The sequence below is a fragment of the Scyliorhinus torazame genome, chromosome 10, assembly GCF_047496885.1.
Source record: "Scyliorhinus torazame isolate Kashiwa2021f chromosome 10, sScyTor2.1, whole genome shotgun sequence".
Lineage (NCBI taxonomy): Eukaryota > Metazoa > Chordata > Chondrichthyes > Carcharhiniformes > Scyliorhinidae > Scyliorhinus > Scyliorhinus torazame.
In genome coordinates this window covers 97,310,062-97,334,934 of record NC_092716.1, presented here as the reverse complement: position 1 = coordinate 97,334,934, position 24,873 = coordinate 97,310,062, and the positions used below count along the sequence as shown (strand labels likewise).

Genomic DNA, 24,873 nt, shown 5'->3' with positions numbered 1-24,873 from the left:
TTGTGGTGTTGGGTGTTCTAACACACAGAAGAGCCAACACAGTTGCATATGGTACAACGCTTGTTTATTTAAACTCACTATTTACAACTTGGTCTTTGCACTCTGCACGTGGGGGGCTCCCTGCTTGTGGTGTTTCAACAGCTCTTTCATGCTTCCTTCTCCCCAGACCTACTCCCCTCCAGGTGTCGTGCTCGTGCTTTTTATGTGGTTGGTGTTCTTGTCTGTGATTGGTTGTGGTGTTGTGTACTCTGATTTGCCTGTTAGTGTGTCCATCATGATGTGTGTGTTTGAATATCATGACATCCCCCCTTTTTACAAAGATATGTGCCTACGTGGTAATAAATATGATCGTGACGTGAGTGCATCTAAGAGTGTGTGTGTGTCGTGTGCAGCATGTGTCTATGACGGAACTATGTACATGGGGCGATGTCGAGTGCGTCACATGAATCCAGTTGTACCATAACATAACAGAAATGCGAACGAGAGAAGAAGAAAAAAAATTTTGAACAGTTGTCCAGTCAGACGACATCTGGAACGATAAACAACAACAGGTTATCATGTAAAATTGTCCAACTTATTAAACATATGAACTGTATTATAAGTCCATTCTAATGGGTTTGCGACGAATTCGGGTTGACCGCCTTAAGGGTGGATCAAGAACCACCGGCTGCTGTGCAGGCATGGCCATGGGTGGCGATGGAAAGGGCGTGATGTGCGGCAGCTCCACAAAGTCATCCTCGGAAGCCTGTTGAGGATCTGGCGTGTTGTGTGGCTGTGAACGTGGAAGTCGGCGAAGGGCGCGCCGATTGCGGCGACGCACGGAACCATCCGGCATGCGAACCAGGAACGAGCGGGGAGCCACTTGTCGGAGGACTTCGGCCGGTGCTGACCAGCCACCATACGGTTGATGGACGCGTACTTTGTCTCCGGAGGACAGGGGGGGCAGGTCCGTCGCTCGTGTGTCGTACCGACCTTTCTGGCGATCACGCTGCAGTTGCATGTCCCGAAGAACCGCCTCATGGTCTGTTGTCGGTGCCAGGACGGAAGGTACCGTCGTCCTGAGGGAGCGACCCATTAGTAGCTGCGCTGGCGAGAGGCCCGTGGATAACGGGGCCGATCGATAGGCCAGCAAGGCAAGGTTAAAGTCCGATCCGGCATCAGCCGCCTTGCACAGGAGCCGCTTTGCGATGTGGACACCCTTTTCAGCCTTCCCGTTCGATTGTGGATGCAGAGGGCTGGATGTCACATGAGTGAAACCATATGCTGCGGCAAAGGACGACCATTCACGGCTGGCAAAACAAGGTCCATTGTCTGACATGACAGTCCTTGGAATGCCATGGCGAGCAAACGTTTCCTTGCAGGCCCCAATGACTGCGGACGACGTCAGATCATGGAGAGGCATGACTTCCGGGTAGTTTGAGAAGTAGTCTATAATAACAATGTAATCTCTGCCGAGCGCGTGAAATAGGTCAACACCCACCTTCGCCCAGGGGGACGTCACCATCTCGTGTGGTAGAAGTGTTTCCGGAGGTTGCGCCGGCTGAAACCTCTGACAGGTTGTGCAGTTGAGCACCATGTTGGCTATGTCTTCATTAATACCCGGCCAATATACCGCCGCCCGGGCCCTTCGTCTGCATTTTTCGACACCCAAGTGGCCTTCGTGTAGTTGACGAAGAATCATCTGGCGCACACTGTGTGGAATGACGATCCTATGCGATTTCATAAGGACCCCGTCTATATTGGTGAGATCATCTCGCACATTGTAAAACTGGGGGCACTGCCCTTTTAGCCACCCTTCCGTCATGTGGCGCATCACTCGCTGCAGCAGAGGGTCAGTCGCCGTCTCTGCGCGTATGTGGGCCAGACAAGGATCATCAGCTGGCATATTTGCTGCTGTCAGAGTCACGTGTGCCTCAATTTGACGCACGAACCCCTCCGCATCTGGTGGTGTGCTCACTGCTCGGGAAAGAGTGTCCGCCACTATGAGTTCCTTCCCCGGAGTGTAGATCAGTTCAAAATCGTACCTCCTGAGTTTGAGTAAGATGCGCTGGAGGCGAGGAGTCATGTCGTTCAGGTCTTTGTTAATGATGTTGACCAGGGGGCGGTGGTCAGTTTCGACCGTGAATCGTGGCAGGCCATACACATAGTCGTGGAACTTGTCCAGTCCAGTTAACAAGCCCAGGCATTCTTTTTCGATTTGCGCGTAGCGCTGTTCGGTAGGGGTCATGGCTCGTGAGGCATACGCAACCGGGGCCCATGATGACGTGCTGTCTTTTTGCAGGAGTACCGCTCCAATACCAGATTGGCTGGCGTCTGTTGAGATCTTTGTAGGGCGAGTCGCGTCAAAGAAGGCCAGCACTGGTGCCGTGACCAGTTTGTGCTTGAGCTCCTCCCATTCCTGCTGATGCGACTGGTGCCAGTTGAATTCCGTCGATTTTTTTACGAGATGGCGCATGTTTGTTGTATGAGAAGCCAGGTTGGGAATGAACTTCCCAAGGAAGTTGACCATGCCCAGGAATCTTAAGACAGCCTTCTTGTCAGCCGGTCGTGGCATGGCTGTGATGGCGCTAACCTTGTCTGCATCGGGACGGACCCCGGACCTTGAGATGTGGTCCCCGAGGAATTTCAGCTCCGTCTGGCCGAAAGCACACTTCGCACGGTTGAGACGCAGGCCATTTTGCCGTATGCGGGTGAAGACACGTCGAAGACGATGCATGTGTTCCTGCGGAGTGGTGGACCAAATGATGATATCGTCCACATATACACGTACCCCTTCGATGCCTTCCATCATCTGCTCCATAATGCGGTGGAATACTTCAGATGCCGAAATGATGCCGAATGGCATCCGGTTGTAGCAGAATCTGCCAAAAGGGGTGTTGAATGTGCATAGTCTTCGGCTGGCCGGGTCCAGTTGGATCTGCCAGAATCCTTTGGACGCATCCAATTTAGTGAATATGTTGGCTCGCGCCATCTCGCTGGTGAGGTCTTCTCGTTTCGGGATGGGATAGTGTTCCCGCATGATGTTGTTGTTCAGATCTTTTGGATCTATACATATACGGAGCTCGCCAGAGGGCTTCTTTACACAGACCATGGAGCTGACCCATGGCGTGGGCTCCGTGACCTTGGATAGGACCCCTTGGTCCTGAAGAATCTGCAGTTGTGCCTTGAGGCGGTCTTTGAGAGGCGCAGGAACCCTGCGAGGTGCGTGAACGACAGGGATGGCGTCCGGTCTGAGTCGAATCTTGTACGTGTGTGGCAATGTCCCCATGCCTTCAAAAACCTCCTGGTTGTGAGCGAGGAGGGAATGGAGATTCGCGTGGAACTCAGCATCCGGGAAGTCGGATATCTCATCTGGAGAGAGAGACATGATGCGCTGTACCAGGTGAAGGACCTTACACGCTTGTGCGCCCAGTAACGAGTCCTTTGATGAGCCCACAACTTCGAAGGGGAGTGTGGCCGTGTACCTCTTGTGAGTCACCTGTAGCTGGCAAGATCCTACGGACGGGATAACGTTCCCGTTATAGTCAACCATCTTAAGCCGGGATGGTGTGATGAGTGGTTTGACCTTCATGGCCTGGACTGCAGAGTAAGCAATCAGGTTGGCGGATGCGCCGGTGTCCAGACGGAAGGCGACGCGCGATCGGTTGACCGTCAGGGTGGCACACCACTCATCGTCTGGATTGATGGCATTGACCTTGTTGACATCAATGACGGCAACTCTGAAGTCATCCTGGTCATCTGCATCACTTAACTGGAAGTCTTGATGCGTGGGCTGGACGGTCCTGACTCGTGTGCGAGGTTGTCGAGGATGCGCCGGATCCATGGGTTGAGCCGCACGACAGCGGGCTGCGTAGTGGCCTATCATGGCACATCTGTTGCACTGTTGGTATTTTGCAGGACATTGCCCTTTTAAGTGTAGACCTCCACACTTGCTGCACGTCATGACGTCACGGCGTTCGTTGCGCCACTGCGCATGCGCAGTGCGATCTTGCGGTGGGCGCGCCTGCGCAGTGCGTCCCTCGTTGTGGCCGTTATTCTTGGCGCGCACCTGCGCGGGAGACCGCGAAAAGCGCGGGAAGCGGCCGCTGTCGTCCGGGCCGTGGGGCGGGAAGAAATCGACGGCCTGGATGCGTTCAACGTCGTGGGCGGCCTGGCTTGCCGATTCGACGGCTGGGGACCCCCTCCGTGCCAACTCGGACGCCTGAAATCGGGCAAAACGGCAGGCAGCATTCTCATGGAGGACACAGGCTTCCACAGCAGACGCTAAGGTGAGGCTCTTTATTTTAAGAAGCTGCTGGCGTAGGCCACTGGAGGCAACGCCAAAAACAATCTGGTCCCTGATCATGGACTCTGTGGTGGTGCCGTAACCGCAGGACTGCGCCAGAATCCGGAGGTGCGTCAAAAAGGGTTGAAAAAGCTCCTCCTTACCTTGCAGGCGTTGCTGAAAGATGTATCTTTCGAAAGTTTCGTTTACTTCAGTTTGAAAGTGCTGGTCCATTTTGAGGATGACCGTGTCATATTTGGCCTGGTTTTCGCCTTCCTCGAACACCAGTGAATTAAAGACATCATTTGGGTGGGGGCCTGCGTAGAAGAGGAGCATTGCAATCTTCGAATCATCCGAGACATTCTGTTTTTCGGTGGCACGGATGTACAGGTCAAATCGCTGCCTGTAGAGCTTCCAGTTGGTGCCTAGGTTCCCCGTGACTTGCATCGGCTGCGGTTTGCCGGTGTGGTCCATGTCCAGAATGGCAGGTTGGTAGGCAGGTATCGATCCACTCCTGTACCATGTGGTGTTGGGTGTTCTAACACACAGAAGAGCCAACACAGTTGCATATGGTACAACGCTTGTTTATTTAAACTCACTATTTACAACTTGGTCTTTGCACTCTGCACGTGGGGGGCTCCCTGCTTGTGGTGTTTCAACAGCTCTTTCATGCTTCCTTCTCCCCAGACCTACTCCCCTCCAGGTGTCGTGCTCGTGCTTTTTATGTGGTTGGTGTTCTTGTCTGTGATTGGTTGTGGTGTTGTGTACTCTGATTTGCCTGTTAGTGTGTCCATCATGATGTGTGTGTTTGAATATCATGACACCAATGTCCCAAGGGAGAATCCCCCCAGGTGACTCCTAACCCTCCTTCCATCCCTCTCCCCCTTCAGCACCAGAGGACTTGTCAAATGTGAGTAGTGATTGCCTTACTGACTGACTCATCCCTTCCACTGTCCACATGTCCAGCAGCCGATGACACCGGCCCATCCCGGGCGGCCCCCTCTCCTGACTCCGAGGAGAACACCTCGGAGGAGAGCTCCGAGGATGCAACTGTTGTAGTCACAGCACAGCTGTCATCCCCACCCTCCGCCAGCGCAGATACATACACCTTGGTGGGAAATGTTAGTGGTCAAGCCACTGGGGCACAATCTGGTGAGCACCACACTGTTGATGATGTACATCTGGTGGAGGCAGGAACCCCCATGCGAGCCAACAGTTGGAGGTCTGCTGGATTCCTGGACCCATCTGGGTCCCAGCCTTATGCTGAGCCCCTGGAACAGAGTTACCCGGGGCTGATGGGGATGATAGAGACCAACCTGGACTTTCAGAGGGAGATGTCAGCGTCACTCCAGCAGATCCATAGCCACTTGGAGGCATCCCTGAGGCTAAGGGTGAGGGAGATGGCACCGGCAATGAGTGGCACCGAGGCCAACACTGCCACGGTGGCGACCGCAGTGGGGAGGTTGGTGCACAACGTCGACACCATAAGTGAAGGTGTCCAAGGCGTTGCGCAGTGAGTGGTGGCCATGGCTGAGGGTCTCGGCAGTATGTCTGCCTCACTGGGGGATGTCACCCAGTACCAGGCCGACCTTGATGGGATTTTGCGGGGCATGTCCCGCTCTCAGATGGGAATAGCTGAGGCGCTGTAGAGCTTCTCCCAGTCGCAGGTGTGCATGGCTGAGGCACTGCAGAGCATGGCCTGGTCACTGGGGGATGTGTCCCATTTACTGAAGAGCATCACCGAGGGCGTCGACACGATGGTGGAACCACCAGTGCTGGCAGAGCCAGATGATGCAGGGGCAGCCGGTGCTCCAAACTGCTGCCCCTCCATCCCAATGTGAACCCAGGGCCCTTGGGCAGCGATCGGGAGGAGGGTCCACTGAGTGCCAACCGGGGCCTGTCCCATGGGGCGGCGATGGTGGCAACCAGCACTCCCGAGTTGCACCCCCCTGATGAAGCCGCAACTCAGGATCAGCACATGGGACAGGGTGGCATGGCTGTGCATGTACCATCGACAAGTGAGCTGTGGCCCTCCGGCCCCAGAGGATGCCTGCCAAGGGCATCGAAGGTCACGGGACGAGGTAAGCAGCTGGCTAGCTCCACCTCAGATGTGCATCCTTGGGAAGCCATAGCGGTAGAGCTCGGAGGGCGGCACGTTGAGGATCACAGAGGGCACCAGGGTAGGGGGGAGGGTTAGGTAGGGAGTGGGGAGGGGCTGGGGGCCAGGGGCGTGGCACTTTCAGAAATGGGGTATTGTACAGCACATTAAACAACTTTTTACACAAACATTACGATGCCTCTGTCACTTTCTTCCGCAATGCGGCTGACACCCCGGACCCTTTGCCTGTCTCTGCAGGCAACACCCACCCCCCTCCCCACGGCACCCACCCACCCTCCAGCTGTGGTCATGTCCCGGGAGTTGTCTCCCATCCCCTGTGTGTTCAGATGTTGGCTGCTGCATGCGTGGTGTTGACTCCCACGCAGTGTCCAGGCATCAAGGTACGATCAGAATGCTAGGCAATGACTCCCACGTGCTTTACTAAATTGCCTGCTTACCCACAAAATCCAATTGGCATGTGTCAAGTGCTCAGTTAGGTAATTTGGACATTCTGAATTCTCCCTCTGTGCACCCGAACAGGCAGCAGAATGTGGCGACTCGGGGCTTTTCACAGTAACTTCATTGCAGTGGTGATGTAAGTTCTACTTGTGACTATAAAAAGATTATTATTATAACCACGATTGCCAATTCCTTATTAACGATTGCCTTCAGCTGTGCAGCCAGAGGCCTCAGTAGTTGGTGGGGGTTATGGGGGACGGATGGGGCAGATGGGCAGGGACAGGGGTTGCCCCTGGAATGGCGTTAGGATCCAGGGGTTGGAATAGTGGTACCGCAAGCCATTATCTCCCCCCCCAGTTGCCCCACCAGAGCCTCCCCCCTACCCTCCCACGGCGGCCCATCCCTAATGAGGGTTCCCCACCCCCCCACCGAGCACTGGGGTGGCAAGCCCAGCACCCCCGGTCTCTTTGCCTGTGAGCAAAGATGGCTACTCCCCTCCTCGGCTCCCCATGGAAGCCCTTCCGTCAGGTTCACGTTTATAATAGGGGGTACTAATTAATCGGTGCCAGCCTGAGCACTTGCTGGGGAGGTCGGTGAATGTCAGGAGGCCGTTGGATGATGGGTGGCTCTTGTTAATTGTATGGAAATAGGGCTTAAGTGGTGATAATTGGTTTCTAGTCACGCTACGGCGAGATTCTAATTTCGCCTAGGGCAGTGGGATGGTTGCATCGCAAACTGTTTGGTGCCTGGCATGGTTCCCATTTTTGACCTCTCCTGCTATTCACCGGCCTCGTTATGCTTGAGTGGAGTGTAACGAGGCTGGAAGTTTGCACCCATAGATTCTGCCTCCACCTCAATCACTTTTTTCAACAGTATTGATTTGGAGATCCCTTCATAGGTGTCAAATGAACTCAAATTAATTAGCTTCTTTGGGAGTATGCTCCATTTGCCCACTATCCTGTAGGGAAAGAAAATATAATCAATCCTGCCTTTTTTGGGATTCATATATATCCTCACAAGCGTTACTACTAAATCCTAAGTATGGTTTGGAATCTACTTTTACAAAATTATATAGAGTGCTTTTTATTGGCTATATTTTGTTACTGATGTAGTATGGTGATATATCTCATGGAATACAATAGTCTTAACATGCCCCATCACTGTTGTGTTGTCCTGTGGATTTATGTAAAATTAATTGTTCAATTAAATCAAATTAAATAGTTATTGGAGGAGTATTGCAGTCTGCGACGCTGCCTGTGTTGTAGTATTGATGATGTTTCACTATTACAAAAACTACTGTATAGCAAATTACAGATACATTTTAAGGTAGTCCACACAAGGCCATTATGATTGCGAGCAAGACTGAAACAATGCAACACCTTGTTATCCCTTCACCTATTTACTGCTGATTGCACTGTGCACTAAGATGAAAATATAGTGATTGTATATTCAATAAATCAAAGTAACGGTTATTGAGGATCTACATGGGCAGTGTTAGACGCAGTCTGATTAAGTTGTATTGCTTTTTAACAAATCAGCGGAGTCACTGGTGGGAATTACTGAAGCAACGTTCTATGATAATTCACATGGCTCAGAACGATCTTATGCCATTGTACGTTCAGGCCAGATTCAGGTTTCTGCTGGGGCAACCCTATAGTGACATTCCTGCATCAATGGTTCCTGACACATTACAGTTGCAGTTTGGTGAAACTTGGTTGAAACTTTGACAACAACCATCTGCCCAGCTCCAGAATACAAAAACATCCAGGGGTGTGCCATCATTTGAACACATCAATACACATAATCACACTGCTTTTGATTACTCCTAAAGGAAGGAGTGTTGGTATATATCGAGTTGAACACATGCTAGGAAGCAAAAGTCATTAGTTAATGTCCCGCTTACCACTGATACAATCAATCCTAACAATTAGCCAACAGTACAGAATGGTTTTAAAGGAAGAGGGGACACATGACAGAGGCTATGAAATTGTTTTGGGATAATATACTTTTCCAAGACTTGTCCTATTAACACACGCATGACAGAGATTTTTAAACATCTTGCTTTGCATCCATTGAAATCTTATTTGTTGCATCAGAAATCCTAAATGAGTACAATGTACCATTACAAATGCACAGAGAGTCATTTCCTCTTGGGTTTAAATGGCTTGGTTGGACAGGTCAGAGAATCCTGGAACTGGATTATAATAGCAGCAAATCTCAAACAAGGAAGGTCCCCACTGTTCTCAAAGCCTCATTCTACGTTAAACACTATTGTTGTATTTTCAGATCCCTTAAAAAAAAGTGCATTTTAAAAAAGCCATTTTGAGAAAGTCAAGGTGGGGGGGGAGTGCTGATGGAGAGAAAAGACCAGTAAATGTGCCAGTGTCTCTATATAAATAGTGATGAGCAAACCATTTTCGACAAATGATAAAGTACAGCCAGTATGATAGCTGGTGAGTCAGTCACAAACTGTTCAACTTTGGCAGCACTACCCTGTGGTAAGGAATAGAATAAATACCCAAGAGCCAAAACACATCACATCTATTCAGTATCTCACGGACATCAGTAAAGACAACAATCCATCTCTCACTGTACTTTATACAGCATGAGAGAAATGTTATTGCACATGATATATCATTCAAAGTTCTTACTACCTGCAGATAAAGAGGAATCACAATTCTGCCCCTCCCTTCTGTTCAGACCTTCTTGCTTTAATCTATAGTTTTATGCACAAAGCTATTTGAGAACAGCCATATGCAGACCACATGCATACAAATATGTATTTACACATATGCACACACACCCACACCCACAGGCACACACCAGTGAAACCATGGTTCTGTCTCTCATTGGTACACTGCAGTTACAGGACAGAGACCAAACGATCATTCAATAATTTGCCAGGCAGTCCCCACACCAATTATCCAGCTTACTCCATCTCCTGGGACCCTACTCACCGTGGTCTCATCCTCATGGAGCACCTGATCATAGCCACTCAGTGCCACACAGAAAATAATTGCTGTCACATCTTCAAAGCAATGGATCCATTTCTTTCTCTCTGACCGTTGGCCTCCCACATCAAACAGCCTGTGAAGAAAATATAACATTTTATTTAAATAAGGCCTGGTGACTGACAAACCATTAAGCTATGGGATGTGGAACTGACAGATAGCAACCACAACATTCAGCCTTACTTTCCTAACTGTCCACAAGACTAAACACCTAGAGGTGATATTGTGTCATTCCCATGCTGTCCTCCATGGAGCAGTAGTACCTGTCCTTGTGATCGTGTCCCTTTATGTGGTGTTTCTGACCTTGGCTGAGGAGGCCAACAAGCAGGATTGGCTAGTGAGCACGCTATTTGTAGCAGTCAGCTGCATACAATCTCTGGGGCAGGAGCCAACATGCACAGGGTTTGATAGGGTAGGTGTATAAAAGATACTTGTGGGAGAATCCAAAACCCAGGATCAGAATGATAAGAAAGTCAGTAATAAATCCAGTAAGGAATATTGGGGAAACCTTTCTTGTAATGCAGAACAAGGCCAGCAGCGCGGGTTCAATTCCCGTACCGGCCTCCCCGAACATGCAACGGAATGTGGCGACTAGGGGCTTTTCACAGTAACTTCATTGAAGCCTACTTGTGACAATAAGCGATTATTATTATTGATATTATTATCATTCTCAGTGTGGTGCAAATGTGCAACTTGCTACAACAGAAAGCATCTGAGGCAAATAGCACAGGCATTTAAGGGGAAGCTGGATGAGCAAGATATAAAAGGTTGTGCTGATAGGGTTAGAAGAGAGGGAATTGGAAGAGGCTCAATGTAAAGTATAAGCACTGACATAGACCAGTTGCACACAATGCCCTGTTTCTGTGCTGTGCATATCTTCCAGCCGTTACAAAATATCCCTTCATCAATTGGAGCTTACAGTCCACAGTCCTGTACTGACAAAAGGCACTGAAGTAGTAACTGTTATTTTTGGAATTCACCGTGCTGTGCAAAGTGTACAGTGAGTAGCACCCAGGGCAATGAAATAATGGCCCTATGTAACAGCATATATTTCAGTGAGGCAACTGCAGTGGGTAAGCATATGACACAAGGTTGGCATCTTGGAAGGTGACAAAATGAGTGTGGGCTGGGATAAGACCATGTGGAAACTCGGAGAACAGAACTGTGAACTGACAGGGTAGGTGACCATAATGGAACTTTGAAGAAGCTAATCATCTTGGTGAGGTCATGTGATGTTAAAAATCAGCTTGATTGATTGAGACTAACTTTCCTGCTCTCACTATGATTGATGCTCAGCAGGAATAACTTCAAATATATACTCTCCGGGAGACTAAATCACTCTTCTGATCAATAATCACAGTGGCAAAATGTCCTCATGTACTTAGATAATTCAAAATTAATATACATGGGCCTAACTTCATAAATACAATAACCAAATTACCCTGAGATATAGAAACATGGGCGTAATCCCAATATATACAATAGATACAGGTTACTTGCTACGCAGTTACATACAAAAGTGGTCGTCATCATACGTAAATTGATAGTAGCCCACATAATGAGCCAAAGAAAGCAGCCCTAGATACCACATACTGTGCCCAGGAGCATGATAATAAGTGCTGGATATAGGTCTGGCAAAAAAGTTCATGGGTACTAGTTATATTACCAGATATAAGTGTCTGCATACCACCCAGGAAAAGGCAGAGGATATTTCCAGGCTGAATCACTGCCTCCAGGAAGCCCTCAAGCATTTGTTTATAGAATTACAGTTTAAACTTCACCTGCCACATCTCTTTCAGTGCAGCATCCCTCTGCTTGTAAAAAGACGATAGGTATTTAAAAAATTACAAATTTAGAATAATTTTTTTTCCAATTAAGGGGCAATTTAGCGTGGCCAATCCACCTAACCAGCACATCTTTGGGTTGTGGGGGTGAAACCCACGCAGAAAAGGGGAGAGTGTGCAAACTCCACACAGACAGTGACCCGAGGCTAAAAAAAAGACAATAGATTTATTGGGGTTGTGATTTATTGCCCTTGAATTTGTATTTTTTGGCTTCCAGTTGTAGCAAGACAATTGCATCAGCATCTCAATGTAAACAGTGTAGGCTAGGACCAGGCCTCTCAGTGGGATAACAACACCCAGGCATAAACTTTGGACGGCTTTTACTTGAACTTTTATTTAGACTGTTTTGCCTGGAGTCAGTTACACGCAGTGTAGACAGTGTCCATATTTTAATGATGTGTGTTTGTCCTCTTGTGACGATTGGAAGAATTTAGGAATATTGGTTTCAAAATAGTGGGACAATTTAAGGGTTAAAAGTCTGGGAATATAGTTTGTTTCACTGCAGTGGTCATGTTTTTAAAAATAATTTTGTTTTGCTTCGAGGAAACAAGTGAAATTGACCAGAGGAATGTGTTTTGAATGGGGGAGGCCCTGGGGGGTAATGTGCTTTTGCAGCCTGCAAAGTTAATTTATTTTTCAGCTTGAGGAGATGAGGTCATTGCTGTATGGAGCCCAGAAAGGCAGAGAGGCAGTGAGTTTTGGGTGAAGCTTTGAGAGAGAAAGGAGCTGAATTCTGATCTGCCTGACCCTGAGTCCACAACTCTTTCCCAGTAGGATAGTTAAAAAAAAAAGATACTATTTTAAAGCAGAGCAGTCATGTCTGAAGACAAAGAAGAGGCTGAAACAACCCAGCTGAAGCAGCTATTTGGAGATATTCAGTCAGAATCTACAGGGGTTCTAACCAGGGCCCGAATCTGTTCTGCAAAGCAAGTGTTACTCTATGCCCTGCTAATTTTAAGATAGATTGAGAGCTGTATATTTCTTTTCTTGTTGTTTAATGGGAATTTGTATAGTAGTGTTAAGGGGTGATTGTAAGCTATTCTTTTCAGATTTGAAGTTAAAAAGTTTAATATTGTATTCATAATAAAGTTTTGTTTTAGAAATACCAAAGCCCTATTTTTTCATAATCGCTCCTGGAGTGAATCATTCTTTCCACACAGTTTTGAATTAAACTAAAATTTAGAGTTTCGGTCCAGCATCCTAGCCACTGCTGCGCCTGGTCTGGGATCGTAACACTTTTATTTCCACCATAATAAAATTTGCACAGGTATTACTCTTACTCCAAGTGTTTTGTCTGAACATATGGAGATGTAACCTGAAATTCTGCTCAATTACACCTATTAATATACATGCACGCATTCAGGCACACACACACACAGTTAGACACACAGGAAAGGGTTTGTGTACTTTCAGTTGATTATTGACATCAGTTGATCCCCATTTGAGCCTGCAACATATAAGTGCACGAACAATAAATGCAGCTCATGACTGCAGCCAGAAATTCCACTGGGTAACTGGAAAATCGTAGCAGTACCACTGGTACTTCCCACTGGGCTGTCAGTTCAAAGGTGGCCCTCATTTCCGAGTTCAGAATGGGATCGACTGGTGCCAGTTTTACTGGAACTTCTTTTTGGACAGATTCAGGTCACTGTGTACTTGGCAGAGGTCAGAGTGCTAAGTGCTAATTTGGGTACAAGGTCTTAATCTAATGGGAACGAACTAACATGGGTATACAGTAAATCTTGATCGAGTACAGGGTACCGTATACCAACCTGAATACAGTAATTAACGTTGTTTAGAATGGTCTGTGTAGTCTGTTTTTCAAACTGATTATGTAATTGTATTGATCTTGTGTGCATCAGTTAAAACTTAATCCCTGGAAATAATAAAGTTTAATAAAATGTAAATTTAGATCTTTTAAAAGGTTAATGATTAAAACTCTGCAGTCTATCTGTGCCCACGCAGGCTAATTAATGAAAGCCACCTGCTATCAACTCCCGTGAGCCACACAATCTCCTATCTACATGTTTCTCGAACCGTTTCCGAAAATCATTTAATCAATCTTTTCAAAATCTTTAAAAATCTTTTGAAATGCAAACTGGGGAATGGACACAGTCTGAAACACTGCCGCAAGGATCAGAACCTCCACCTTACAGGGAAAAAGCAACCCCTCTGCCACTTGCATCAATGTTTACACAACAGATCCGTTCCTAAATAAATTGGTTCTATAATTTGTTTGGACTCCTCTGTGATTGTGAGGTATTAGGTTGGATACTGGACTGGTTAACCAGAAGTCGGAGTTCAAATTCCACCACCACAAGTTGTAAAGTTGAAATTGGTCATCAATGGGCAGCATTTTTAAAAGAAAAAAGCACAATGCTGGATTATTACAAAAGCCTCCCAAATCCATGCCTACGTTTCCAGCAAATCCAAATTTAAACCTTTCCAATCAGGTTTTGGTACAGCACTGACACTGTCCTAATCAAAGTCACAAATGGCATCTTCTGTAATCAGCTCTCCTCAATCTCATGGCTGACCACACCATCCTTCTCCAGTGTCGAGCTGAGTGGAACTGCTGTTGCCTAGTTTTGCTCTTCCCTGTCAAGTCCCAGCCAGAGCTGCTCCAGCACAGGCTTCTGCTTCCTGCTCCATCACCATTAACTCTGGAGTCTCTCAAGGGTCTTTTCTTGGTCCTTTTCTCCTCCCCATCCATATGCTTCCCTTCGGTGAGATGGTTGGGTTTTGAATAAGTGAGATGGATGGGTTTTGAATATGTTGGGCAGGATTCTCCGCCCCACACCGTCGGGCAACCCCCGGGCTGCATCCCACCGGCATGCTGAAACAGAAATGTGGCGCGGCGGGGCGGAGAATCCAGCCCATGATCTTTCTCACTAATTGCCCCATAATGGTACATGTTTGATGAATTATATTTTGATATGATGGGGAGTAGCGCTCCTTTGTGGGAAGGTATGTTTCTGCCCTATTTAACTGGACTCACCTGAAGTGGAGGTTTTTGAATGTAAAGTGAGTTTCTACGATGCCAGTGGTCTTCACTCTGGTTCGGAGGATATCCTGCTCTGTCGGTTGGTAATCATTCCCTCCAATCCGATCTAAGCTGTCTAGGTAACTGAAAGAAAAGAGAAGCTGTTCTGAATCAGGTCCTCCACTGCACAGTAAGTGCTGGAGTGCCCAACAACAATGTACTGCATCATAAAGTGATCGGAAGCCTCTAGAGACATTTTACAATTGTAAATCAATCAAATAATTATAAGGAACATGCTCTTCCCCAGAGAATTACTCCCAAAGTCAACAGCATAAATACTGATTTGCAATATTCAACTAGTGAACAGAAATAGACTGAAGTACACAAAATGTTCAGCAGAATTCTTTGCAAGCCTGTGAGAAGGGGCTCTTCTCTTCAGTCAGCTCCTCTATGGCATTTGGATGAAATGAAACTGATGGCCGCTTTTTGCCAAATCAGGTGACTGAGCTGTCGCTTTGGAAGGCTTTCCATTCTGGGGGTTGGAATCACACCTTTTAAAAAGACTAAGGGGTAGGGACAAGAGATTTTTTTTTTTTATATACAAGTTAGACTATAATTAAGGAAACATGAACTCTTTCATGTGCCCCTTTACTGCTAGTGGAAGAATTGATTTGAATGGCCACTGCAGGGGTGAAGGTTACCTGCTATATTTAAGGTACATTAACTTCCTATTAATCGCAGCATGCCACCAATGAATAACAATAATTAACTTCTCATATTGGATAGGGGTTATTGTTTAACTGCATACAGTAACTTACTGAAAATGCCTTCCTGGCTAGTTCTTTCTACCTCTCTTTGGTAGAAATACCTACCCAGCTTCATGTGTCAAAGAAAATTACTCTCATCTTCACTGGAGGTCTGAAGACATGGTCAAAGTTAGTCATTTGGGGGTTTCAGTGGCTAGATTCCATCATGTGTAATGTTTAATATGTTTCCTTAAATTGTATACAGATTATTTGCTGTAACTTCATTTTGCAAAGCCTGTATCAGCAATAGAAATGAATTCACAGTGCAATGAATCACACTAACTGGGAGAAATTGCAAGTACTTGTCTTAGTAAGCTTAATAGCAATCTAAACAAAAAATCAATAAACTTTTTACCAATCACCGATAATTCCATTAAGCATTACCGCTGCATACTCTAACATAGAGACAACAGTAGTAAAATAATAAGCCTCTCCAATATTATTATATGCATATTTACTGGAATATTCAATGTTTCATGCAAAAATGAATCAGTTACTCAATGATTCCCTCCAATTTTAATCCAATTACAACTAACCATTCCTAAAATCTAACCAAATCACACTCAAAGATTCCATTACATTTAACCCAACGCATTGATGAATCTCTCACATGCATTATATAGACCCCATGGAGTGCATAAGTGAGCATTTTGCATTGCAGTCTATCATCTTTACTGGAGTACATATTGATAATTGTTTTAGTCTGAATCGTGTGGACCTCAGTACAATGTGCAATATGAGTTTTACGTTGCAGTCTATGGACCTGATATCGTATCATAATAAACACCTATTGGCTCAATCTTCTTGCTAAAATAGATTGACACATTTGTTGATATGAAATCTCATATTACCCCTCTGCACGTTTATTGGGCTGGATTCTCCGATTCTGAAACTAAGTGCTGACACCGCCGTGGGAACGGTGACGTTTTATGACTGAAGAAACGGCCTCCGAACCCCCGTCTGGTGGGGGGCTAGCATGCACACAGCGGAGAGCACCCTGCTCTAGTTGCCGATACGGCCGGAGAATTGCCGGGTCTGTGGTCGCGCATGCGCATGGCGGCGGCCTGCAGTGGCCGCGCCGTGCAACATCATGGCTGCCGGGCGCGCACTCGGCCTGCCAAATGGTGTCCCGCTTTGGCCAAGCTTGCCACCCCTGGACCACCCCCCACCAGTAGCCCCAGCCACTGCCCCAAAGCCCCCCCTGCCCGCAGATCGGCTCTCCCCCGACTGTGGCGGCGCTGGACTCAGCCCGCAGCCGCCACGCCGAGTTCCCGAAAAAGGATACCATGAGTGACCAATGCCGTCGGGAATCAGTCCGCCAGGGGTAGAGCATCGGGGGAGGGCCTTAGGTAATGTCCTGAGGCCGTCCATACGGCATATTCCTAGAGTACGCTGTTTTGGAGGGGGTGGAGCATCGCAAAAACAGCGATGCCCCAATTTCGGCGCCAACATGGATTCTCCGCCCGATCGCCGAACGTGATTTCGTCGTCGGAGACCGGAGAATCCCGTCTATTGTGTTTTGGAGTTGTGCCCAATTCGAGCTCATGGGCGAAATTCTCCGGTATCAGCGCGATATCCGCCGACTGGCGCCCAAAACGGCGCAAATCAGTCGGGCATCGCGCCGCCCCAAAGGTGCGGAATGCTCCGCATCTTGGGGGGCCGAGCCCCAGCATCTCCGGGTGGCGCATGCGCGGAGGCGTTAGCAGCCGCTGACGGCATTCCCGCGCATGCGCGGTGGAGGGAGTCTCTTCCGCCTCTGCCATGGTGGAGACCGTGGCGAAGGCGGAAGGGAAAGAGTGCCCCCATGGCACAGGCCCGCCCGCGGATCGGTGGGTCCCGATCGCGGGCCAGGCCACCGTGGGGGCACCCCCCGGGGCCAGATCGCCCCGCGCCCCCCCCCCTCCAGGACCCCGGAGCCCGCCCGCGCCGCCTTGTCGCACCGGTAAGTTAGGTGGTTTAATCTACGCCGGCGGGTCAGGCATTTTAGCAGCGGACTTCGGCGAGAATCGCTGGGGGGGGCCGCCAACCGGCGCGGCGCGATTCCCGCCCCCGCCGAATGTCCGGTGCCGGAGAATTCGGCAACCGGCGGGGGCGGGATTCACGCCAGCCCCCGGCGATTCTCCGACCCGGCGGGGGGTCGGAGAATCTCGCCCCATGTTCTGAAATGAAACCAAATAATTTCAATGGCAATTTCGGACCTACTGCACCAATGCAAGGTAGGCATTATAAACAAACCAGTTCAGAGTTGATGGTGAAATACCTTTTTAAAAAAAAATGTTTTTATTAAGGCATTTATATATATACATCAAATACAACCACAACGAAAAAGAGAACAAACAGGAATTCACATAATAAATAAATAGCTAACACTCCACCGCCCCACCCTCCCTGTCGTTACCCTGCACCCCACTGCCTCCTTTTTTAACCCCTGAATCCCCCCCTTCACCCCACTTGCTGACTTCTTACCTATCTTTAAGAAGTCGATAAACGGTTTCCATCTCCGGGCAAACCCCTTCACAGACCCTCTCAAGGGGAACTTGATTTTTTCCAACCTAAGAAATTCCATGAGGTCCCTCACCCGCATCCCCGGTTTCGGCGGCCCCGAGTCCCTCCATTCCAACAAGATCCGTCTCCGGGCTACCAGGGAGGCAAAGGCCAAGACCTCGGCGTCTCCCGTGCCCTGGACTCCTGGGTCTTCCGACACTCCAAAAATCGCCACTTCTGGACTCGGGACAACCTTCACCCTCAGCACCTCTGACATAACATCGGCGAACCCCCGCCTGTGCGGAGTCTGCACGTTTTCCCCGTGTCTGTGTGGGTTTCCTCCGGGTGCTCTGGTTTCCTCCCACAAGTCTCGAAAGACATGCTGTTAGGTAATTTGGACATTCTGCATTCTCCCTCTGTGTACCAGAACAGGCGTTGGAATGTGGCGACTAGGGGCATTTCACATAACTTCATTGCAGTGTTAATGTAAACCTACTTGTGACAATAAAGAGTATTATTATTATTACTTGTGGCGTACCTGGCCGGCGAGAACGGCAGAGGTGCTGTCAACAGTGCCCCTAAGCTAGTGTTCTTGAAAGAGGCTGCCTCCATCTGCTCCCACACCGACCCTACCCCACTACCCACTTCCTGACCATGGCTATATTTGCTGCCCATTAGTAGTTCATCAAATTTGGCAAGGCCAGCCCCACCCCACTCCCCACTCCAGCAGCACGTTCTTCACCCGGAGAGCTTTCCTCACCCACACAAACACCAAGATCAATGCATAAATCTTCCTAAAGAAGGCCGTTGGAATAAAATTCGGAAGGTTCTGGAACACAAACAAAAACCTCGGGAGCACCGTCAGCTTCACGGACTGCATCGCCCCACAGCGGGAGCACGTCTCACCTCTTAAAATCCCCCTTCAATTACTCCACCTGTCGTGCCAAATTCAATTTATGCAGCTGCTCCCATCCCTGTGCCACCTGGATGCCCAGATACCTGAAACTCGCCCCCACCATCTTAAATGGCAGCTCGCCCAACCTCCTCTCCTGCCCCTCACCTGGATCAGGAGGATCTCACTTTTTCCCACTATTAACTTATACCCTGAGACTCGGCCGAATTCCTCCAAAATGTCCATGATTCCCCCAATACCTTCCAATGGGTCCGATATGTAAAGCAATAAATTGTCCGCATATTGTGAGACCCTGCGCTCCACCCACTGCACTATCCCCTGCCAACCCCTTGACGCTCTAAGCGCCATTGACAATGGCTCTATTGCCAAGGCAAAGAGCAACAGGGAGTGTGGGCATCTCTGCCTCGTCCAACAGTGCAGCCCGAAATATGCCAAATTCACCTGGTTCGTCCTTACACTCGCTGCTGGTGCCTGATACAACAACCGGACCCAATCCACAAACCCCTGCCCAAACTCAAACCGTCCCAGTACATCCCACAAATATTCTCATTCTACCAGAACAAAGGCCTTCTCCTCGTCCATAGCGACCACCACCTCCACATTTCCTTCCTCCGAGGGCATCATTATAACGTTCAACAAATGCCTAAAGTTATCCAATGGATGCCTCCCCTTTATAAACCCCGTCTGGTCTTCCTTTTTCACCCCTGGCCCACAGCCCTCAATCTGTGAGTCCAAGATTTTTGCCACCAACTTGGCATTTACATTCAGCAGTGATATTGGACGGTAGGACCCGTATTGCTCCGAGTCCTTACCTTCTTCAAAATTAAGGATATTAAGGTCTGCGATAATGTGGGGTGGGGGGTGGGGGTGGGGTGGGAGCTCCCCCTGCTCCCTCGCCTCATTAAATGTCCTTATCAGCAGGGGCCCCAGGTCTCCTAAAAACGTTTTATAGAATTCTACCGGGAAGCCATCAGGACCCAGGGCCTTCTCTGTCTGCACCTCCCCATACCCTCCATCACCTCCACCAGTCCAATTGGTGCTCCCAGCCCCTTCACCATGCCCTCCTCCACCTTGGGGAACGCCATCCCGTCCAAAATACACCTCATTCCCTACCCCCGGCCAGGGCTCCAATTCATATAGCCTCTTGTAAACGTCCTTGAAAACCCCATTCACCCCCACCAGGTCCAAGACCACTTGTCCCCTCCTATTCTTCACCTTTCCGATCTCCCTCACCGCCTCCTGCTTCCTCAGTTGATGAGCCAACATCCTGCTCACCTTCTCCCCATACTCATAGACTGCCCCCCTGGCTGTCCGCAACTGCCCCACTGCCTTACCCAATGACACCAGCCCGAACTCCACCTGGAGTTTCTGCCACTCTTTCAACAACCCAGCCTCCGGGACGTCCGAATCCCTCCTTTCAACCTGCAGGATTTCATCCACCAGCCTGGCCATCTCTGCCCACTCCGTCTTGTCCCTATGTGCCCGTATCGATATAAACTCCCCCCTAACCACTGCCTTAAGCGCCTCCTATCGCGTGACGGCCGAAACCTCACCCGTACCATTCAACTCCACATACCTCTGAATAGTGGCTCTCACCCGCTCACACACCTCCTCATCTGCTAATAATCCCATATCTAACTTCCACTGCGCTAGGTGCCCACCCCCCCCACCCCACCCCCCCCGATCAACTTGCAAGTCCACCCAATGTGGCGCATGGTCCGAGATCACAATCGTCGAATACTCTGAGCCGACCACCCCCATCAGCAGAGTCTTATCCATCACAAAGTAGTCGGGAGTACACCCTGTCCACATGGGTAAAAATTCCTTCATCCTTGGCCTCCCAAACCTCCAAATCTATGCGCTCCATAAACACTTTTAGCTCCCTAGCCACCTCCGATATCCTCCCCGACCGCGGACTCGGCCAGTCCAATTTCGGTTCGATAGCCGTATTAAAATCTCCCCCCATTATTGTTGATCTGGATCTGGATCTTACCTAGCACCCGCCTTGTGAATTCAACATCATCCCAATTTGGGGCATACACATTCACCAATACCACTGGCATCCCCTCCAATTTCCCACTCACCATCACGAACCTTCCACCCCACCGCCCGAATCTGCTACTATATTCCCCACCTCAAACGCTACCTGCTTATTAATAAGCACCACCACTCCCCACGTCTTCATGCCTAATCACGAGTGGAAGACCTGGTCTACCCACCCTTTCCTTAGTCTAGTCTGATTCCCGATCTTCACATGCGTTTCCGGTAAAAATGCAACATCCGCCTTTAAGCTCCTCGAATGCAGGAACACGCGCCACCTTGACCGGCCCATTCACATTCCATGTGATCAGCCAGTTAGGGGGGCACCCCCTCCCCCCCCCCATTCTAACATAGCCCCTCTTGGGCCAGTCCCGACCCGTGACACGAGACCCTAGCCTGCCCAGCTAGCCTGGCAGTCCTCACCCCAGGTGCCAAACATCCTACCCCCAACTGATTCCCCCCCCCACTCGTGCACTTCCATGGTGAAACAACAATAAGAAAAAAGGTGCACTCACCCTACACGATCCTCCAGTCTCCCACCAAAAAACCCCATAAGAAAGAAAAAAGACCCGAAAAGAGGTTCGCCTCTGACCATCCCCCCAAAGAAACAGAGCAATAACAATAAAAACAAAAAAAACAAACAATAAGGGGGGGGGGCAGAGAGAACCAGCATCTCCACACCTCCTCCAGAGTTCAATGTCCTCCTGCTCCTGCCAGTCCATTGTCTCTCACAAACTCCATTGCCTCCTCCGGTGCTCCAAAATAATACTCATGACCATTGTGGGTCACCCAGAGGTGGGCCGCGTACAGCATCCTGAACTTCATCCCCTTCTTAAAGAAGGCAGTCTTGACTCGGTTGAATCCCGCTCTCCTCTTGGCCAGTTCTGCACCCAGGTCTTGGTATACCCGGAGCTCATTACCCTCCCAGGTACATCTCCTCGTCTGCCTGGCCTACCTCAAGATCTTCTCCTTATCCAGGAATCGATGTAACATCACCACCATCGCCCTCGGTGGCTCATTCGCCTGCAGCTTCCTCATCAGCGCCCTATGCACCCGATCAACCTCCAGGGGCCTATCAAAGGCCCCCTCCCGCAGCAGCTTCTCCAGCATTTTGGCTACATAAAAGCCAGCGTCTGCTCCCTCGATGCCCTCTGGCATCCCCACAATTCTCAAATTTTGCCTTTGGGAGCGGTCCTCCAAATCCTCCACCTTTTCCTGAAGCTGCTTCTGGGTCTCCCGCATCACCCCAATCTCAGTGACCAACGAGGTAAGCTGCTCCTCGTGCTCCCCCACCGCCTCCTCCACCTTCTGGATCGCTTGGCTCTGGATCTCCAGCCTCAGCTCCACATGGTTGATCCCCACTCTCAGCGGGTCTATCACCTTCGCCAGGTCCTCCAGAGCCTCCCTCCTCTGCTGACTAAGCTTTTCGTTCAGAAAGTCCACCAGCTGCTCTGTCGACCATTGGGCTGGTGGGACCCACCCCTTGCTCTCCGCCATCTTTCCCTGTGTCGCACGAAGAGTTTCTTGCTCTAGCAGCTCCTTTCCTCTAAACCCAATTCTGGTCCATGAATCCATTCACTGGTGGAGTATAGTCTTCCTCCACCACCCCTGCACCCTTTTGCTTCAAAACATCTGCCCGGCAACTGGGGAAAAGGACCGAAAAGGTCGCCTCGAGTGGGAGCTGCCAAATGTGCAACCAATCACTCCATGGCCGCCACCAGATGTCTATGGTGAAATACCTTAAGGTAAATATAATTGCAGCACGGTGGCACAGTGGTTAGCACTGCAGTCTCACGCGCCGAGGTCCAAGGTTTGATTCCGGCTCTGGGTCACTGTCCGTTGGAGTTTGCACATTGTCCCCGTGTTTGCGTGGGTTTTGCCCCCACAGCCCAAAGATGTCCAAGGTAGGTGGATTGAACACGCTAAATTGCCCCTTAATTGGAAAAAATGAATTGGGTACTCTAAATTCTTTTAAAAAAGTTAAATATAATTTAGTTACACTGATTTCTAGGCAAATTAATAAAAACAAAGATCTCTTCCCAACAGAGGATGTAAGACCAGATAATTCGCAAGAGGAACCTCCAGTCTAGTGCTCTGTGGAGGCTGTGCCAGTCACAAGGAGAAAATACATAGGGAAATGGCAGGAGCTATTCATTCATTTTAATGGGCAGAAAATCGTGGCTTGTGTTCCTACAATTAACTGCATGACAGCCTCTCCGTATGGAGGGTGAGGAATCACCCCTGGCATCTATTAGTCTGAAAGATCAGTTCAGCTATGCATGGAAATTCAGCAATGCCATTTTCATATTCGTTCAGGAATTCCACATTTATTTTGTTGCACAGTCAGATTACCACTAAAAATGTTATCATATTGGGTGGCATGGGTGATGTCCACTTGCGTTACATGAGGTAGACATGCTTCAGTCATTTGCTGCACACATGTGATGGGAGTGTCAGTCAATGTTTTCTGTATAAAACTAATTACCTATTTGAAGAAAACTCTCCATGCATATAAACTGACATTGCCTACAATTACCTACAAACGACTACAGCCAATATCAAATGATGAAAACTTAACATTCCTTTGTCTGTTATGTAAGCAGCAGTGATTTCGGGGGAACCATAGATTTGAGCCAGGGCAGTGGGATGGAAATTTCCGGAGATGGGAGGAGAAAGGAATTAGGACACTAAAAGATTTGTTTCTTGGGGGTCGGTTTGCAGGATTGAAGGAGCTGGGAGCGAAGTATGGCCTGGAGCAGGGGGAAATATTTAGATACATGCAGATTCGAGGCTTTGCCAGGAAGGAGATACAGAGCTTCCCGGTAGGGCCGGCCTCCACATTGCTGGAAGAGGTGCTGACGACAGGGGGACTGGAGAAGGGATCGGCGGTTTAGGGGGCTATTTTGGAAGAGGAGAAGGCACCACTGGAAGGGATCAAGGCAAAGTGGGAGGAAAAGCTGGGAGAGGGTATGAAGGAGGGCTTCTGGTGTGAGGTGCTCCAGAGGGTGATCTCCTCCACCTCGTGCGCGAGGTTGGGACTGATACAGCTGAAGGTGGTATACAGAGCGGCGAGGATGAGCCGGCTCTTTGAGGGGGTAGAAGATGTGTGCGAACGTTTGGGTGGGGGGAAGCTGGAGGATTACTGGAAGGAGGCTTTTAGGGTAATCTCTAAAGTGGTGCACGTGAAACTGGAACCGGGCCCTCGGGAGGCCATATTCGGGGTGTCGGACCAACAGAGGCAGATGTTGTAGCCTTCGCTTCGTTGATCACCCGAAGGCGGATCCTGTTGGGATGGAGATCAACCAACCTCTCCACCCTGTGCCCTGGCGTGGCGGGGGGATTGGCTGTAATTCTTGACTTTTGAGAAGGTCAAATTTGAACTGAGGGGAAGGATGAAGGGGTTCTACAATTTATGGGCGTTATTCATTATGCACTTTCGAGAATTGGATTACATCGAACATTAGGGGTTGGGAGGGTTGAGGAGAGGGGGATGGTCTGTATGTGTTAATGGTGACTATGGGTGATTCCTGATTCCTTTTTGTTATTTGTTTATGTTAACATGCGGGCTAATATTTGAGGATGGGATTGTTATTGATATGGGGATTGACACTGCATTCGTTACTGATTATTGTTTCTTGTTGGTGGGTGTAAATTTGGGAGATAATGTGAAAAAGGAGAATAAAAATATTAGCAGCAGTGATAATTCCTTCTAAATATTAGAATAATAAGTGGATGTCACACTGCATGCTGCGGTACAACCCCATGAATGACAATTGTTATTTAATACCAGGAACTGTTCATTCATAGTGAACCCAGCCACGAATTCCATTCGACAGGGCAAAGGGAGCATTGGTAGATTGATCAGCCATTATACGCTTTGGCTGCCTTTCCATTCTATTGACTTGAGCGGGGTAGCTGATTTGTCAATCACTCATTTCACTCCGAAGTTGAATTGTGTTCAACTGATGACC

The 24,873-nt window shown here is 48.9% G+C and overlaps 1 protein-coding gene across 2 annotated transcripts in view; it reads right to left on the bottom strand.

Annotated features, from left to right (window-relative positions):
* Positions 1-24,873, bottom strand: part of gnao1b (guanine nucleotide binding protein (G protein), alpha activating activity polypeptide O, b) — a 360,805-nt gene that overhangs the window by 34,652 nt on the left and 301,280 nt on the right. For both annotated transcript variants that reach the window (XM_072518466.1, XM_072518465.1), the window contains exons 5-6: positions 14,675-14,803; positions 9,779-9,908 (exon numbers count right to left, since the gene is read on the bottom strand). In XM_072518466.1, coding sequence (XP_072374567.1) covers positions 9,779-9,908; positions 14,675-14,803 — 259 coding nt within the window. The remainder of the gene's footprint in view (positions 1-9,778; positions 9,909-14,674; positions 14,804-24,873) is intronic.